The 18,565-nt window shown below is 38.1% G+C and overlaps 1 protein-coding gene across 2 annotated transcripts in view; it reads left to right on the top strand.

Annotated features, from left to right (window-relative positions):
• EFNA5 (ephrin A5) overlaps positions 1-18,565 on the top strand; it is a 285,432-nt gene that overhangs the window by 257,054 nt on the left and 9,813 nt on the right. Inside the window, exons 3-4 of one of the 2 annotated variants that reach the window (XM_050945976.1) lie at positions 16,592-16,657; positions 17,057-17,137. In XM_050945976.1, the coding sequence (XP_050801933.1) occupies positions 16,592-16,657; positions 17,057-17,137 (147 nt within the window). The remainder of the gene's footprint in view (positions 1-16,591; positions 16,658-17,056; positions 17,138-18,565) is intronic. The other variant, XM_050945977.1, reaches the window with a different exon arrangement.

Below are 18,565 nucleotides of genomic sequence, written 5' to 3'. Positions count from 1 at the left end.
AAGCTGGTATTGCATCATACATGACATGAATTGCATCATGTTATTCCTAGAAGTCATGGATGATGCAATCATAACGAAGCTTCCATCACTCTGCTGAACAAATTGCCCTATATCAGATCTAGAAATCATACAGTGTCGTGTTCTCTTATTTATCAGTGTTTGATTTTGCAAAGGGACACATTTCTGTTTAGCCAAAGTGAGCAGAGATTCCTCGTACTTGTGTGAACAGTGCAGATAACTTCTGCTATGTTTGTGGTGAAGTGACTTTTGCATCACAAAAGCACAGTATAACCACTGTGGTTAAGAAAGCCTATCACCTTTCTTTTGGCTGCAAAATTGGAGATCAGGACAAGAGGTGGGCCCCACACATATGCTGCAACACTTGTGCAACAAATCTTGGCCAGTGGTTGAACAGGAAAAGGAAATCTATGCCTTTTGCAGTGCCAATGATTTGGAGAGAGCCAACAGATCATACCAGCAATTGTTACTTCTGCATGGTGCCTCCAGTTGGGAAAGGTGTGTCAAAGAAGAAAAAGTGGATGTGCATTATCCAAACATTCCATCAGCTATACGCCCAGTACCCCACGGAGAAGGACTGCCGGTTCCTGATGCACCAGAATCATTCTCACTTGAGTCAGACGAGGAAGAGGAAGAGGATGAAACTTCTGGTCCTGAACCATCAATGTCACAGGACCTACATTTTCTCCCATCCTCCTCCTCTGAACCACACCTCATAACACAGGGTGAACTGAATGACCTTGTCAGGGATTTGGAACTACCCAAGAGAAAGGCAGAGCTGTTGGACTCCAGACTACAGCAGTGGAATCTCTTGGCAGGCTATCAGGGCAAATGGAGCCCATCAATGCTTGCAGACTATTGCTGGACAGTGACAAGAGATGCTCCCTTTAATGAATACAAGAGACAAGCCAAGAAGTGCCGAGTAGACACTGAATAGGACTAAACTATGTACATAATAGTTTTTTGCCTTTATTATGAAACAAAATTTTATTTATATAACCCTTTTGCTGATTTTTAAAGTGTTCCATAAACAGGACAGGTGAAATCTTATCATGTAAAGCAACCATAAACACATGAAAAGACCTAGGTTTACAATTTATGATTAAAACTCTACTATCTACACAATATACATAGACATAAAATGTAAAAACTTAAATATCTTAGAAACAGTAGCCAATCAATTGTTTTAATTGTCATATTTGAATTCAGCACATCAAAATACATAATAAATATCACATTTTATCTCTGAAGCAGACGACTTCTCAAAAATTGTAGACCAGTGTAATATGTACTTTTTCTTTATTTTCTTGGTGGTGTTTTCATATGACACTACATATCCATGAAACTAAGCTGGTGTGATTCCTTGCAATTTAATAAATAGGTATGTTATTTTCAGCCTCTTTAGAGGATGGGCAACGTTATTTTTTGTCTTTGTATATGCAGTACCTCTCATTGGCTACTAATAAATGCAATCCTAGAGTAGATGGATACAAGTCCATACTTTTTTCTAAATGTTTACTATCACTCGGATGAATGAAGCTTGCCTTTATAAACCCCATCACCATCCATAGAGATGGCTACTGCAGTGTGTCATTGCTTGAGTCCAGACTGTAAAGGAGACCCAACGAAAATGTTGGGAATTTCTGATGTTTTCTGGTCTTTGGCACAGCTGTGGCACTCACTCTCCCTGCTGTGCTGCATAGCACACTGGCCATTTGTTGGTGAGTTCATATTTCACACTGCAGGGAATTGAAATGATTGAACAGACAAGACAAGAGTTTTATTTGTGGTAGCCCTTGTATCCCTAGACTCTGATTTGGCATAAAGCATCTGCTTTGTGATCTGTTTCAAGGCCAGTTCCCTTCCACAGCAAAGGTTACAACTTCAGGCAAGCTGTGCCTTCGCTGGCAGGGGGAAATTTGCCTGAAGACTTGATTTAGTCAGAATCAAAGCATCCTGCCACAGAAATCCTTTTTCTGTTACCTCTGAAAAGGCAGCCAGATGGTATATGGATCAACCTAATAAATGTAGTGAGTAAAGGAGGCCACTGTTTTTTATTGCTTGGGCATTTGTGAGAAATGGACATGTACAGTGTGTGTCTGTGTAGTTGTATATGTGTACATATAGAAATGCACATTTTAAAATACGTTGGTAGATATTCTGCATGTACTCGCTCCACTGCAAATGAGCACAGTAGATGAACAGTCAATAAGCACATCTATTGGTTTCAGCTACAGTGTATGCATATTTTCAATTTATAACATTAATTGGTGCAATACTGAGTGTAATTTCTACAGAGAGGCACTGCAAATTGCAGTACTTGGAAATGAATCAGTACGTTAGGTCTTTGTTTTCATGATAGGTACCTATTTACATTTTTCTCTTCTATATATTTTTTTGAGTCTGACATAGATTTCTGTGCAGGATTGTCATCTTGATACATACAGACATGTACACAAATGAAATGCCTGTTCCTTCTTGCAAAAACATAGATTCAATCTTTATTAATGTGAGTAGCATATTATCACCCACATGTTTTACTACTGTTGGTACAAAGTCTATAGAACTTATGGATATTTCTCCTCCTTTAAAAAAAATCCTTTTTCTAGCTTTGAAAAAAATAGTAATTGAATATTTGCATATCTCCAAGGAGCCATGCGGGTTGAATTCTGCATTCATCTTCTGCAGTTCTTAGGCCACTTTGGTTTAAGAACTATTGCTTTTATGAAGTGCCTTTTTCTATAAAGTCAAAACCTCCCAGCAGTGCACAGAAAACCAGTGGTATAAAGGAGCTAAGTACAGTCTTTAATAGAGAGAGCTAGGTTGTAAGTGTTTTTGTTCCTATGGAGCAGATAGATTTGGCTCCATCTGTTCCATATTCATAACAAAGGAGCTCACTTACAGGAGGGCTAACTTCCCGGGAGTAGCATGGTAATGATCTTTTCATCACAAAATGAAAGGATCTGAACGCGGTCACTTCAAGTCTGCAGAAAGCAGTGAGCACTGATAGCACTTCAGACCTGCTATTTTTCCTACAGCTCAGTTTTAGCACAAACCTTTTTCTGACATATTTAGAATAAATCCCCTGTATTCTCTATGTAGCAATCTTGCTGCGGAGAAGTTCAGGATGTTGTTATTTCTGAAACAAAAAGGGGAGTCACAGTTTACAGACTGTGGGGGTCCCTTTTCATATGATCTCAATACTAAAGATGGAAATGAAAACCAGTATAAATATTACCACTTTAGATCTCTGACTTTGTGAACTGCAAATCTGAGGCATGCAAAATGTGTTCATAAGTTCCTTGCTGGGTCTTATAATTAAGATGATCCAAAGCCAACTTTGACTACACACCTTATGAGTGTACAGAAAAAAATATTCAGCTTGGCCCAAGACAAAATATTTTTGGCTCCTCAGGACATTTTGCAAAGGGAAAAACAGAAAAACTTTCCAAAAATGTGGGAGTGTACAGCAAATGCTCCTTCTTGGCGAGAGCACAGATTATACAGTGACCCCTTGAAGGTGAACTTTAAGTATGCAAAGCTTTAAATATTAAATACAATGTTTAAGAAACCAAATCATACAGTATTTTAAAATTACACATCAATTGATTTTTAAAACAAAATATTTTAAAATCCATTGGCCAGCTCGAGAGTTTGGAGTTCTAAGTATGTGCTGCAGCAGCTGATGAAAGCACAACTATCTCATACAGCTCTCCCCGCATGATTAACATAGTTAGAGGTTGATCCACTCACTTATATGGGAAGGACGGAACCCTAAATCTGCTTGGAATTTGCCTGGGAAATGAAGGAAAAACTCTCATACTTACGTGGTATGCCTCACCCAGCAGCCAACAGAACCATATTATTGGGCATACAATTTATATAGGTCAACTTGTGTAACATCTCATGTTGCCAGATACTAAAACTGGTCCCTCTAGAGGATTTGCATTACCAGTAAATATGAAGGTAGGGATCCTGAATCTGAATGGATAAGTTTGGGGTCTCCTGATCAGACTTTGATCTTTTGTCCAAGGAAACTTAAAAAGACCACATATCAAGTCAGAGGCATTCAGATATAACAGTGATGGGTGCTGTATAAGATACATAGATAAAGATTAATTCCATGGACAGATTTTTGTGTGTGCTCTCTTTTGAAATGAAACATGCATCAGTCAAAGTTTAAAGAATGGTCAATAAAGTATTGTCAAGGCTAAGTGATTTTTGTAGTCTCCTGTATAGTTAATATAACAATCATCAACCAGACATGGAAGGACTACCTGGACTGTATAACAACTCTAATTACAAGGCTACTACAAACAGACTTCACAGGTAGGGCCAAAAAGTGCTATCTAGGCACTGGGGGATTCCTTTACTGAGGTTGGAGTTTGGGGAGTGGGATAATAGAATCAGAGTCTGCTAAAAACGGAGGTTGTTAGAGGTTGGCCCACTTCCACAACGAAGTATCAAAGAAGGGGAGATAATGAAGAAATACTCCTGTTTTCTGAGCCATTATGGTAGCATTGCAGCCCTTATCTTGGATCTGATAAAAAGACAAATGTCAGAGTAAGTCGTATCTCTCAAGAGTGTGGTCAGTGTTTTTCATTGCCTTTAAGAAATGATTGGCAAAGTCACCCATGCTTTTAAGTAGAGTGCACGCAAATGTATCTAACTTTGAGTTATGCTAAGACCAGTCATTTTGAAGAGGGATGAGTATTCCAGAGTGCATATTACTAAAAACTTTGCACTGAGGAAAATTATTTGTTTCACATAAGAAAGCCTTGCTAGTATAGGCATTCCAAACTCTCTTGGGAGAAAACTTAGTCTGAGGTTTGTATTCGGTTGTTATTTAAATTAAGAATTAAGGCAGACCCTGGGGAGGGGATGAGTTTTTAACTCTAATGTGTGCATGCAAATGCACTGTGCTGAGAGAAACAGAAACCGCTGAAGTGCTGCTATTTGCCAGTGTAGACAAACCCTAACTCCTAACTAATTCCTGTAAAATTCAGCAAGTGTAACATTCTTTGGCACCTTCTTTCTGGCTGCATTCCAGGCTACCTACAAGTCATGCTGGATATTTAAGGAAGAAGCCTTTACAGCGCAGCAACTTTCTCACTCAGGGGATGGAGGTGAGGTGAAAAAACACCCCCCAGAGCGCAGCAAGCTTCAACTCTGTAAAGTGCCAGTGTAAACAGTGTACCAGCACTGGGAGCCATGCTTCCAGCCATGCCCCTTATGGAGGTGGGTTTTTTTAGAGCGCTGGGAGAGCTCTGCTGCAAAGACACAAGCCATGTTAAAGTGCTGCCGCAGCAGCGCTTTAACGTTGCCAGTGTAGACTAGCCCTTAGATGTGTATTTAGATAGTTAGTTAGTTTTCAAGGATGAGAAGACAAGTTGGCTAAAGGAGTTGGGAGTGGGGGAGAATCCTTGACACGGAATGGAAGCAAAGTCCCTGGCTTATCTGGTGAATAGAATGAAGGGCTAAATACAGATTCAATTTAGATTCAAGGCTCAGCTGGCCCTCCCCAGGAGTGAATAGCAAACTGGGAATTTGGCTGCTGAGGGGTATTATTGATTTACTTAATTGATTATTTATATTGCAGTAGCATATAGGAGCACCAGTCATGGACCACAACCCTGTTGTACTAGGTACTAGAAACACAGAACAGACAGACAGTCTCTGTCCCTTGTTTTCAGTGACAGAGATTGGGGATAAGAGAGAACCTATCACATGATATTAGACAAGTATATGTTTATCTTTTGTATTTCAACCTAATTTTAGGGCTCGATCCTGCAAACCCTTGGAACTTCTTGTGTGAGGGTGGTTAAGTAATCTTTATGCAAAAAAGCATTATTTTGGATGAAATCTGCTGAACTACTCAGACTGTAAAAGCAGCAAAGAGTCCTGTGGCACCTTATAGACTAACAGACATATTGGAGCATGAGCTTTCATGGGTGAATACCAACTTCATCGGACTTTCACTTATGGAAATCACTTGCCAATACTTTGTGAGCAATGGTATTCTCTCAGCACAGTGCATTTGCGTGCACACATTAGAGTTAAAAACTCATCCCCTCCCCAGGGTCTGCCTTAATTCTTAATTTAAATAACAACTGAATACAAACCTCAGGCTAAGTTTTCTCCCGAGTTTCCCTTTTTCTTATGGCTTCTCCCAACAGGATCCTCTGTCCCTGACTGGTTCTTTTCTCCCCTAGGTAGGGACTTAAATGTTGGATTTTGTAGCTAATAAAAGTCACCTAGTTGCATGAATCAGCAGAAATACTGTATCTTTATCTAGAATCAAAGCACTTGTCACATACTTGGTACAAAATGTATAATGTTTATTTTTATAAACTAGCAAAATTTACAAGCATGGCATAGTATGCTAGAAATTTTTTTCTGAAATATTTTAAAGCTAATTATGAACCATGAACATGCCCTTCTCAGCTGAATTATAGTGTCAGTATTGGTAATGCTAGCCATGGGTAATGTGAAGGCCATTTATGTATACGAGGTACAATAATATGATACAGTACCCACACATTCCATGCTGGTGAGCATACATCTGCAAAGATTAAAAAGAGATGGTCATTAGTAACAAGACTATAATATTTCTTCAAAGAATGTACTTATGCCTACTCCTTAGAAATGGAAATTAGCCAAATGGATAGCCCGCTTGGATAAAAACAAGTTACTTCTAGTGATACCAAGGGAAAAGCAAAATATGAAAGTGCTTATGAAAAGGAGAAGGGGGATGTATTTTCTCTAAGTGCTGTTTGAAAGTATTAACTTGTTTTATTAGTAATTTACTGTAATACAGTCTAAATGTTGTACAATAACTTTGTTTCTGTTAATACCGTCAGAAACAGTAGTGAGATTTGTGGCTTTCATTTCATTTTAGTTAACACCAATGCTTATATCATGAAATAAAAAAGTGTGCCAGCGTGGCAGTGCTGGTCCTTGTTTTGTGACACATAATGTAGCTTATGTCTGTTTATGAAGGGGGAACCCAATGTTTGTGTGAATTGCCTGTATATATTTCTTATAGAAACATCCATATGGCTTCTTCATCTTCTATACCAGGCCTTGGTATCTTTTACAGGAGCCTATATACAGTTGTAAGCATGTCCAGAATGTGGTATGTCTAAATCCTAACTGGGTTTTATTTTTAAGGAGGGGAAGTACTGTCCAGACAAGGTAGATTCACTGGTGAATTCAGGTTAGCATGTGCTTTTCTGGCAAAGTAAAGCAATGAGTCACATCCATCGTCTGCAAAAAGACCTCACCTCAGTCTGCAAAAAGACAAAAATCTCTTGCTTTTGTGAAGAAGACCTTGTAAAGCACAGCTGAACTGGGCTGTTGTAGCCAAGGTTGGGTCTGGGAGAACAGTTCAAATAGGGTTATTTTCATAGATGATATGTGTTTTCAGTTTATTGTTCTCTTGAAGGAGGTCTGACGGCAACAGACTGTGGTGGATTGGGATGATTTCACATCTTCCCTCCTCAAGTGAACTCTGTGTCTTGGGGAAGGAAATAGGGAGGTTGCAATATAATCTGATCCTGTTTGATGCTGAGTGCCTTCTGAAAGACCTCATCTCCCATTGACATCAGGAGGTGCTCTGCAACTTGAAGGATTGGGCTATTGGGTGCTTTTAGTTGTGCTGCAATAAAATAAAACAAAAAAACCAACTCTGACTGAAGTGCACTGGCAGGGCAGTTATCTAACAATAGAGAAGCCTTGGTATTAAATCACCCTGTAGAGCCAATAAGAGGCCTTCTTGTGTGAAATCTAGGACTACATCACACTAAATTCCTAATAGAGAAGATATTGGACTAATGGTCTAATTGCAGTGGAAAGCCACATTTACATCCCTTAGAATAGATAGTTTGACTTGGCTTTTTATATGAAACCTAATTTCAATCCATGCAGCTTTCAACCAGATCTGTAGGCTGCAGTGGATTAGAGCCTGCAAGATAAATTATATCCTTGCTGACCAAGCAGTGGAAATAAGACAGTTGGTTCACCAATAAGTGCTAATGCACAAACAGTAAATGCCTTTACTTTCTTCCAAGAACTCTCTCTAAAATAGAATTCATTCTTGCATACTTTTGGCAAGCCATTTCCATTTACTAGACTATTTTTAGTACATAAGGGGGGAAATAGCCATTTATAATGTATATCCCGATAATTCACTCTATTACACCAATGCAAAGTGAGTGCAAACTGGGTATAAAAATTTGTGAAAAGTGAGTGCAAATTGCTACCATCCATGTAAGTGAGTGGAGAATTACACTTTTAGTTGCATTTTGCACTTTACACAGGTTTAAATGGCTACCGAGGGTATGACGGAATGGAGAATCTGATCCACTGTTTAGATTTGGTACTCTCTGATATTTTGTATTAAAAGAACCCCTTGCCCCACCAAAAACAGTAGTTAGTACCCACAGTACCTCGTCTCATACCAATCTATAAACTATATGAGAGGTTCTTTTATCTTTTTTTTTCCCCTTCTCACTGGTCCTTCTAAGACACAAAGGCATCATGACATGTTTTTTGACTTCCCCCAGCAATGTTAAAGCAAATGGAATCCTCCTGTCTGATGCTTTGAAACTTCAGAGTCCTCAGCATGTGCTATACTTTTTTGTATGTGACCTGATCCTACCAATGATTAATGTGGAGATAAGGTAGGCTAAGTGAGATCAAATGTGCTAGTAAGTTTATTCATCATGTATAGCTATGTAGCAAAGCAATTTACTCAGTATGCATGCTTGATAAATCAGGCACCAAGAATGAGCAAGCAATAAATGGACAAAACTTTAAGTTTCCATGAGCAGAGCAATCAGATTTATATGACCACTGCAGAACTTGGCATTTAACTTTTTCATTGAAAATGGAGTCAAAGAGCATATCTGCATAAATATTTTTAAAGGAATCAACTCACAGATTGGTAGAGGCTGAGATTTCCCTAGGAAGAGAACATAGCTGTTTCTTCTTATAGATTGTAAAGTTTATCCTGAAAAGAAAAATCTGTAAATTCTTTTAAGTAGTCTCTTGTTTTAGTTATTTTAATCACTTCATTTTACAACATAGCCCTCACTTTACACGCACACACACATAAAGTGGTGTTTTACTGATTCATTAAATTCCAGCAGACTATTTCAGTAGTACTGTTTATGCAAATTTGAAACTTTTTTCAATGTGCATTGTGAGAGGAATATTAATGTCTAATTCTGCATTTACCTGGCTAATTTACATATATTTGTGTTGTGTGGTAAATCACATGCAAACCTACAGGGGAAAGGCTCAGCTCTACTGACAACTAATAGGCTATCTTTTCTTTAGACTTGCACAAATTGAGAAATATAGCCTGTGGCAAACATAATGGAAAACTGCATTTTTAATGCTCCCACACATACTCATTTCTTTACAAAGAAGAAAGCAGATGACTATTCTTAAAAAATAAAACTTGCCAAAGCTTTCAGAGCGATACAGGGTATTGGAAACTAAATACTCCTATCTGTGGGAACTAAGATTTGAGGGTTATATAGGGTTATGTGGATATTAGTTTTGACTAATGGGAGTGGTATTGTGCCTGAAAGGGCTAAAGGAAAATCATAGCTACACATACTTTTCCCCCAAAGAGATTATCTAACAGTTACAGTACTAAGAGAGCAGAAAGATTGCCTAACCTTGAGTTTCATATTTACCATGTTCTGCATAATTGCTGCATGTTCTCTCTTGGTACTTTTAAAGGTGATTACAAAAGATACTGGTAACAACCCTTTTGACGGGGCGTAGTGATGCCTGGGTGGCTACATCTGCCTTATGGACAGCTCTTCTATTTAAAATTACATTACATTAAAAGACATTTCAAGGTTTAGATTTCTGTCTCTCAGCAAGGAGAGACCTCTTGGTTGATATGATATTTCCGGTAAGTATTCATGGGTCAGACGCACTGTTCAGTTTCTGTGGTTTACTTCACATATATGCAGTTATTCTTCTGATGTCTGTAATGAACTGGGCTGTGGAATTCTAAATTGAACTATACAGAAGTTTGCACTACAAGAAGATAGTCCAGGTAGACCACATTATCAAAACACAAGTGTTCAGGTACAGGGGAAAAGAGATGAAATAACAGTTTTTAAACAATGTAGTGAGAACAAATAGACTTGTCTCTGGCAGTGTTTCATAGGCAGCAGCTTATAATTATCTACCTTCAAGGAATATTCTAAGTGGATTTGTAATATAAGCTCACAGAGTAGTAAGAGATCTTGTTGTTCCTAGTGCCTCCTCAGCATGGTATGACAGGGTTGTTGGAGGAGTGTCGTTCTATTTAAATAAGGAATACTTCTGGGTCACTGCCCTCCTGTTCTGAAAAGCAGGTAACTGAAATATGATACTCCGCTTGTGTACTGAACAGTTTCAGGATTCTTTTGCTCTGCCTGCCTAATAGGGCCCATGGTGGATTGTGCATTGAATATTAAATATATTTGTAATGCAACATACAGATTTAAACTGCAGTCATGAATTTTTTTGACATCAGGGTGTTGTTCCCTTACTTGCATTTTTCTAAAAGTTGCAATGTTATAATTAGACAGCCAGTGATGAACTGTGAGGGAAGCGGAAGATACTGTTGATTACACATGAATGTCCATAGATAGTTTTGGGTGGTAGAATTGTAGAGAAACTTCTAAATGGTTGTAAATAGTGTACAGCTCAATTCAAAACAGAAACTGCTGAAGTGCTGCTGTTTGCCTAAAGAAAGGAGTTAACTTAGCCCCAGCTCTTGCTATACGTTTATCTTATGGCAGTAACTATGAGTTATTTTTAAAGTTTCAAAATCCTGTTTTCTTAAAACTTTTCCCTTTGCTTTTAATTAAAACTGTTCTCTGACTTGCTGCAACAAACATGGGGCATTTGGGGAGCTTAATGTGCTCATTCAACCACAAATCTATTAGAATAGATGTTTTGGTGTCTGTTCCTATTTATTGTCGTTTTGTGACTTTACTGCAGGTCTAAAATAACTCTGATAAGATTACGTTGGTCAGCTAGGATGTAAGCTGTGGTATTATATCTGTTACATGATTGTATCCACTAAATTGTATCCATTGTGTAATGTGTGATCTGACTGAATTTCTCAGTTGGGAAATGGAAGTTGTTCTTTTTCTATTTAGGGCAGTATGAACACAAAGGGATAGAAGTGGGGGGGGAGTGTACATGTGTGTTTACGTATGTAGATTCACACATAGGTAGTTTTAACTATTTTCTTTGGAGACAATGATTTCAGTCATTGCCAGAGGAACTAACAGACTAACATTTCATTGTTTTGGGGGTGAAAAAGCAGGTATAGCTAGCAAACAGGAAATTTGTGTTGTATATTGTAGCTTGACTCTAGATGCTGAGGGCGTGGAATCTTTTCTCATTCCCTTAATTTTACTTATAAACCATAAAAAATGGCATCCAAAATGATACACACAAAAGAGGTTTTCCCACTCATTCTGTCATTCTGGGCTGTAATTTCATGTTCCATGTTGGATCTACTGCCATGGATATTTCTGTCTAATGTTGCTGAAAGGAGATAAAAGTTAGCATTGTCAGCCTCAAGCATTCAAAATCAAGAGTTAGCCCCCCACCCCCAAAAGGAGATTATTTTAGAAATCCAGAAATTAAGAAAACAAATAACTTTTTATGTGCCTTCTGACTTTGGGCCCTTTAGGATACACTTGCTTTGCATTTTCAAGCTTTTCTCTGCAACCATGACAGGTAAAACATTATTTTTTTCAGTGAAAACAGATTATCATGTAGCCGCTTGAGAGATAAACACCAAATATTATGTGAGTTGCAATAAAATCACAGGAGGTGGTAACAATGCAGAGTTCCTCCTTTTTATTTTATTTTTTCTATCAGAACTCTTCTTGCTGACATTTACTGAAGTGACCAAACTCTCTCCATTTTCTCACCCTACATGGAGAGGAGAAGATATATCTTCTTCTGCTCTTTGTCAGAGATCCTTTCCCAAGGGATTCTTTTCCTTGTGCAATGCAGTTTTCTTCATTTCCCACCCTAGGAATTTTGCCATGTGCAATGGAGAGCATTGCTTAGGACAGATTCCACTCGCATCAGAGGCTTCTTGCTCTTGAGACTGGCCTCTATTTGTACATCTCTCTGATAGTACAAATAGAAAAGACCTATAGTAAGGCCTGAAAGATTAACTAGATTCTCTGCAGCCAAAGAGAATGGTATTTCCCCAGGTACTGTCCAGACACAAGACTTTGTGTAGCAACATATCTAATTTCAATAGTTCTAGCAAATGACATCTTTTCCTGAAGATATGCGATAGATTCCAACTGAAATAGGTTTCTCCTATAAAGGGGCTAGATGACTCTCTCCTTTTGCAGAGTTCACAGATTCTGCTTATTTCACGATCATCCATGAGTAAGCACAAGAGTCTCCTTGAAGTTTGCCCTGGTCTACCTCCTGTTTTTCCACCTTCCCTTGGAAAGGAAAAATGGCCAGGAAAATTTACAAAGACCAGGCAGTGGTCAGTCCAGTAGCACCTTGAGGACTATGGCTGTCCTATTCTCTTCAATTAGGTGTGGAAGTCAAACAGTAGATCCTTCCAAATATAGCAATCCTGGTGCAACACGGTTAATCCTGGTTACCAGTGCCTAGAGCTTCCCATCTGGAGCTTCAGAGATTAACTTCTTGGGTGTATTGAGGCATTCTGAAATTTTAAATTCATTGGGGTCCTAGCTGAAATACTATTCCTCCTGCCTTACCCATGAAAGTTATCATAAAATCTGATTAGCAGTTTTCTTTGTAAGATTTACGAAGCGCGTATTTAGACTTTAATCTCAGCAGTATGTGTTGTGCATCTTCTCCTCTTCAGCTGTAGACTTTGGTCACACTGGCAGTGTTTCTTTATAGCTGTGATTCGCAGTGCATACTTCTAAGTCACCTTGAGGACTAGTAAGACAACTCCCACCTTTTCATGCTCTCTGTATGTGTAGATATATCTCCTCACTATATGTTCCATTCTATGCATCCGAAGAAGTGGGCTGTAGCCCATGAAAGTTTATGCTCAAATAAATTTGTTCGTCCCTAAGGTGCCACAAGTATTCCTGTTCTTTTACAGACTAACACGGCTCCTACTCTGAGGACTGAGGGTTATGTGAAGCTAAAAACTCTCAATAAAGCTACTTTTAAACAGCAGGATGGGAGCCTGTGCAACAACTTGACTAGTTACACTGAACTTCAGGGTGGTACCATGCATTTGCATTGGGTAACAGGTTATATTTAGGTCACATTTAGCTAGCAAGTGTTAACTGAACAACCTAAAAACTCTGACAGTGTTTCCTAGTCAATACAAAGTCTGTGTTGTGCCTAATATTCACCATTCAGAAAGAGAGGATCCAGAGGCAGCCAGTCATGTTACCATCTCAGCCCACACTCTGTGCCCTAATGAAAGGATTAAGATAGATACTGAAAATCTTTGGGATTGAGTTTCATGAGATGAGCAGGCAAACTATTTCAGAGTAAGAAGAAGGAAACAGGTCTTGGAAGATGCAGTGATACTGGCAGGCCTGCCGCAGTTTGTGTAAAGAGAACAGATAATAGGAGTCACCTTAAGTCCATCCTGTGAGTAATACATCTGGATCTAAAGTGTACACTAACTGGTCATTGGCTTTTGAGAGTTTCTTTTGTTTTTGTTTTCTTTAAGATGAAAAGAAAGAAGGAAGGGAAGAAATAAAAATTGATTGCAGTAGCCCAGTTTGGCAGGCGATTCTTAATTTCTCAGGAAGTCCAGAAAGATTACAATGTGTCCCTTAATCACCTTACTCTTAGTAGTTCAGGCAGATGTGAGAGCAGGACAATAACTCAACTGAATGTTTTTCCTCTTGAGGTAATAAAACATTATGGGGAATGAGGAGTATTATGCATTTGTTTTACAGTAAGCATACAAAATAAATGATCTCCTTAGGGGGGAGAGGAGTGAAGCTCTTACCTCATGTCTATCATCAAAGCGTGCATCTGTTCCTAGGAAGGGGAATTTAATGTAACTGTTGCATTGTAGTCATACTTTTATCATGGAAATATCAATCAGCTGGTGATATAGAAAATTGTTTACCACACCCATGTTACCATTTGTGAGGCTTTTCTGAGGAAGGAGGATCAGATAGGATACCTCTTTTTTTCTTCCAAAGAACGCAGACCATCAAATAATAATTGTCTCTGTAGGTTTTTGCTTCTAGCTGTGGCATTGCAGGTTATAGTCAACACTGGAGGTGTGTTCAAAGCATCACTTTTCTATTTTCCCAGATAAAATATTAATCCTGTTTATCACAGGACTACTTTAATCACAGTTAGCAAACTGCTCTATTAAACAACAATAATCCATGCAATCTTGTTTATGAAACTGAGTAACAGTTTCCAGACTTAAAATGTAAAAGCTGCGTTCTGTCTTTGAGTAAGTATATGTACCTGGCTGGATCATTTCTAAAATCATTTTCTACACAAGATAAAACTGTAAGTAGTGAATCAAGTATGTGTTGGTCTTTGCTTAGGCTAGTAGTGGAAATGGTTGTATGTAGAATGGTATCACCATATCTATATTAGTAATATAGGAATAGATATAACTTTTTTCCTATAAATAATCCATGACTATGTATGTAGTCTAAGTCAAGTATTAACTAGTTGCATGTATACAGTCATGGGGCCATAGGAAGGACATAATTTCCTGGATGGAACCACAAACTGCAAATATCGTGCCCTAAATAACACTCCAGTTACTGTAAATGTCAGCAGAGAGTTTTTCTGAGTTTGATTTAGTGAGAGCCTACAGCAAAGCCAGCTGTTAACACTTCTTAACGGCTTGTCGTTGTGCACGAGAGGGGGAAAGCATCACTTCTCTATATTTTTGTCTTGTGATTAAGAGGAGACAAACTCTCTTGCACTTGCCAACGGGCACAGAATCAGAGCGCCAGTTCTGCTTAATTTCTTTCCTTTGTTTGCATGGTGAATTTGCTGGTTCTTCGCACTGATGCCAGCCCAGGAAGCAAGGAATCTAGGATTGAGGAGAGGTTATTTTAAGTTAGTTCAGAGTGCTTCAAGTACACTGTTACCTCACAGAGAGTGTGTGAGTTTGTGTCTGTGTGGGTAAATCATTTTAGTTATTTGTCACACAGAGGAGGACACAGTTAATAAAAACAAACGAGACAGTAGCGAGAGACAGAGAACAAAATCACTTTCCTCTCAAAAAAAATCTTCTTGTAAACCAAGACAAATCCCAATTGTTACCATTTTCTGGAACACAGAACCACTTGCTATCAGCCAATACATAGCTCTTTAAATCACGGTGGATTCTGTGTATTGAAATAAAAATTCTTTGCAACATTATGGGCTATGCTTTCAGCTACGACCTCTGATACTTGTGGCCATAAAAAAGTGCCACATGAAGACTGTCCTGTATGAGTGGAGATTTCCATGCTGAATGCAGGTGACTTGACTCTCAGTTTACATGCACAGATACAGGTGCGCTTACAATTTTGTAGTTGCAAACATTTATGCAGGTGCCAAAGATCATTTGAAACTAGTAGAAAATTTACCTTGAGGGATCTATATTCTCCTCTTGTGGGTGTGTAATTTACAGTACTCACCATGCATTTTAAGGACACACCAGTCCCTAAAATGACAGAAATGTGTGGAGCTGCATTTGTCATGGGGAAACAAGTAGACACTAACCATTGTATTTCCCAAATTACCTTTTGCACAGTATGAAATTTAGTATTATAGACCTGTTATTAAATTCATATTTTTCTCTTTGGGTATTATCTGTATAGTGACATAATTTGAATGGCAGGTAGGAGGTGGCTATTTTATTTTAATTGTATAGGATGTGGGGTGAAGTTTTGAGTAGATCCTGTGTATCACTGGCAAACAAATTTTAGGAACATGAGCACTGTGTTACCTTAGTAAAGTCAGGTTATGTTAATTTTCTTCTGATAGCTATTTTTTAAAAGTCATCCCGTACCATTTCATTTTGTGCTGGTCTGGTCCCCATTTTGTGGCACTAATCCTAAAACACACCAATATCAAGACTAGCTTTTCCTTTGGTAAGCTCAGAAGGATCCATTTAATTGTGAGTTTGGGAAAAATAGTATGTCATTTTCCAAGGTAAGCACCTGGAGTACAAATTAATGTTAAATAGGTTATTGAGAACAAGGGTTGAGGGTGGTGGGGGAATTGAAACTTTCAAAAATATCCTGTGCTTTGTTTCTCTCATTTTTTTAAATAGGGTCATAGAATCATAGAAGTGTCGAACTGGAAGGACCTCAGTAAGTCATCTAGTCTAGTCCCATGCACTCAAAGCAGGACTAAATAATAAATAGACCATTCCTGACAGGTTTTTGTTTAACATAGTCTGGCCTGAAATTCTCTTCATGCATTGTACTTGACTTTTTTGTTCCTTTCTTTGTATGGCAGAGCCTGGAATATGTATATTCCCCTCAGAAGATCTGGGATATTTGCCTTTAAGATAAAGAATAACTATTTTTTCTCTCTTTCTCTTCTTTTACAGCTTCTGCAATCCCAGATAATGGAAGGAGGTCCTGTCTAAAGCTTAAAGTCTTTGTGCGGCCAGCAAGTAAGTTCTTTAGATCAAGCTTTAGAGGGTGCCTTTATAGCGCATGCTTGACTGTTTGGTCTGGTAAACAGCAATAAACCTTTTTGTTTTTTTAACTGTTAAATCTTGTGTGGTATTTGTTCTGTATAGTAACATTTGTGTTTCAGTTTTCATCATATTTTCTTATCATTCTTCATAAAGCTTTTTTTTTTAATTACCTAGCAGTTGCTAACTTGTTGTTTCTTAAATGGTTGTACAAATGGACGACTATACTGGCATTTGGACAAGTGCCGCAGACTTTAAAATATAAAGATATATATATTTAAAAAATAGAGAGAAAAGATAGAAAAAAAAAGGAAGGTGGGGAATTTAAGGGTGTCTCACTAACATATTTGGCTGTTATCTCTATTTTTGTTATAGACAGCTGTATGAAAACTATAGGTGTTCATGATCGTGTTTTCGATGTTAACGACAAAGTAGAAAATTCATTAGAACCAGCAGGTTAGTATGCTTAGAGAATCTCTTTTAACAAATGCGTCTATCCCTCTGGTGCTTCAGTACTTTTTTTCCTCTCTTTCTCTCTGCATGCTTTGCATGGTATAATTGCTCTGCTTTGGCTCATTTCTAGCAGTGCTAATATTGCTTATGGTATGCCTCATACCTCCAGTATCCTTATGTAATGCATGGGAAACAAAATGTTGCTTTTTTGTGGCATATGGGATAATAAAATGCAGTGCCCAAATTTAAACTCTCCAGCGAAGTGTCCAGAAGTTACTTTCTGTTCCATCTCACACCCCCAGCATGTGGACAAACCACTCTATCTACTAAATGGGTCCAGAGTTTTAGAAAGATAGCAAATGTCTGAACGGTAAATACTCTAGTTTCATGTGATTTGTATGCACATTTTAAAGGAATTGGATACTGCTTATTTAATACTAATGCATGACACAGGCATGTAACTGATAAAAGTTAGTGTTTTCCTAAATAATTTAATTGTACACTTAGGCAAAGTGGTGTTATAAATTTTACCCATCTCGTTTTTACAAGAGAGTTGTAATCATGTCTCCTTGTGGTCCACATACAAGAGCAAATATATTCTAAAACCTTTGGCCTCTCTTTGGATCCGAGTGTTGTAGCCTTAAAAACAGAGAGAAAGGAAATATTTGGTGATATAAGCATTCTCCTTCTCTCCTCCCACCCAAGTGCAGAGTCAGCAATAAGTCAAATTAATGTCAGCCATGAAAGTGTGTGTGTGTGTGTGTGTGTGTTTATATATGGTTCAGATCATGCACAGTTTAAGAAAATGACTAACCCCACTGACTTCAGTGGGACTACATGGGATTAAAATTAAGCATGTGTGTAAGGCTCTGGAGAATCAGGGACTAGATGTGTATTGTATAGAGACATGCACACATAGTAATGCACTACTAATTGAAAATGGGTAATTAAACTCACTATACAAAAAAATTACACAGACACAATTTTTAATGCATAATTCAGGAAGCACAGTACAATAACCTTCTTTTTTAGGTTACTTGAAAAAAGAACTTTCCTTTGATATGAAGCAACAAATTTATTTTTCCTTGCTCCATTTTGTACTGGAATATGTTTGCTGATACTTTCAGCTGAACTAGGTTATTAGGCAGCAAAATAAATAAGACTTTAAGAAATTTACCAGTCTGAATAATATGCCTGTGGACATACACTGTCTTTCATTATTTTTTACTCAAGAGGATGTTCAGGGCTCTCTAAAATGTGTTGATTTTGGGAACCGACTAGATTCTCTAAACAAATGAGAATTTAAATGGGTGCAAGCTCCTAGAAGAGACCACAAGGGGAATATCTCCCTAATTGTTCATAACCTAAGAATCTAGAAGCCCTATGTGTTTTCTCCTGATAGGAAATGTGAATACTGGCTAATGAATGCAT

This window comes from Gopherus flavomarginatus, chromosome 3 (assembly GCF_025201925.1).
Source record: "Gopherus flavomarginatus isolate rGopFla2 chromosome 3, rGopFla2.mat.asm, whole genome shotgun sequence".
NCBI classification, from domain to species: Eukaryota; Metazoa; Chordata; order Testudines; family Testudinidae; genus Gopherus; species Gopherus flavomarginatus.
The sequence above is the reverse complement of the archived record's forward strand: the minus strand, read 5'-3'. Positions and strand labels throughout refer to the sequence as shown.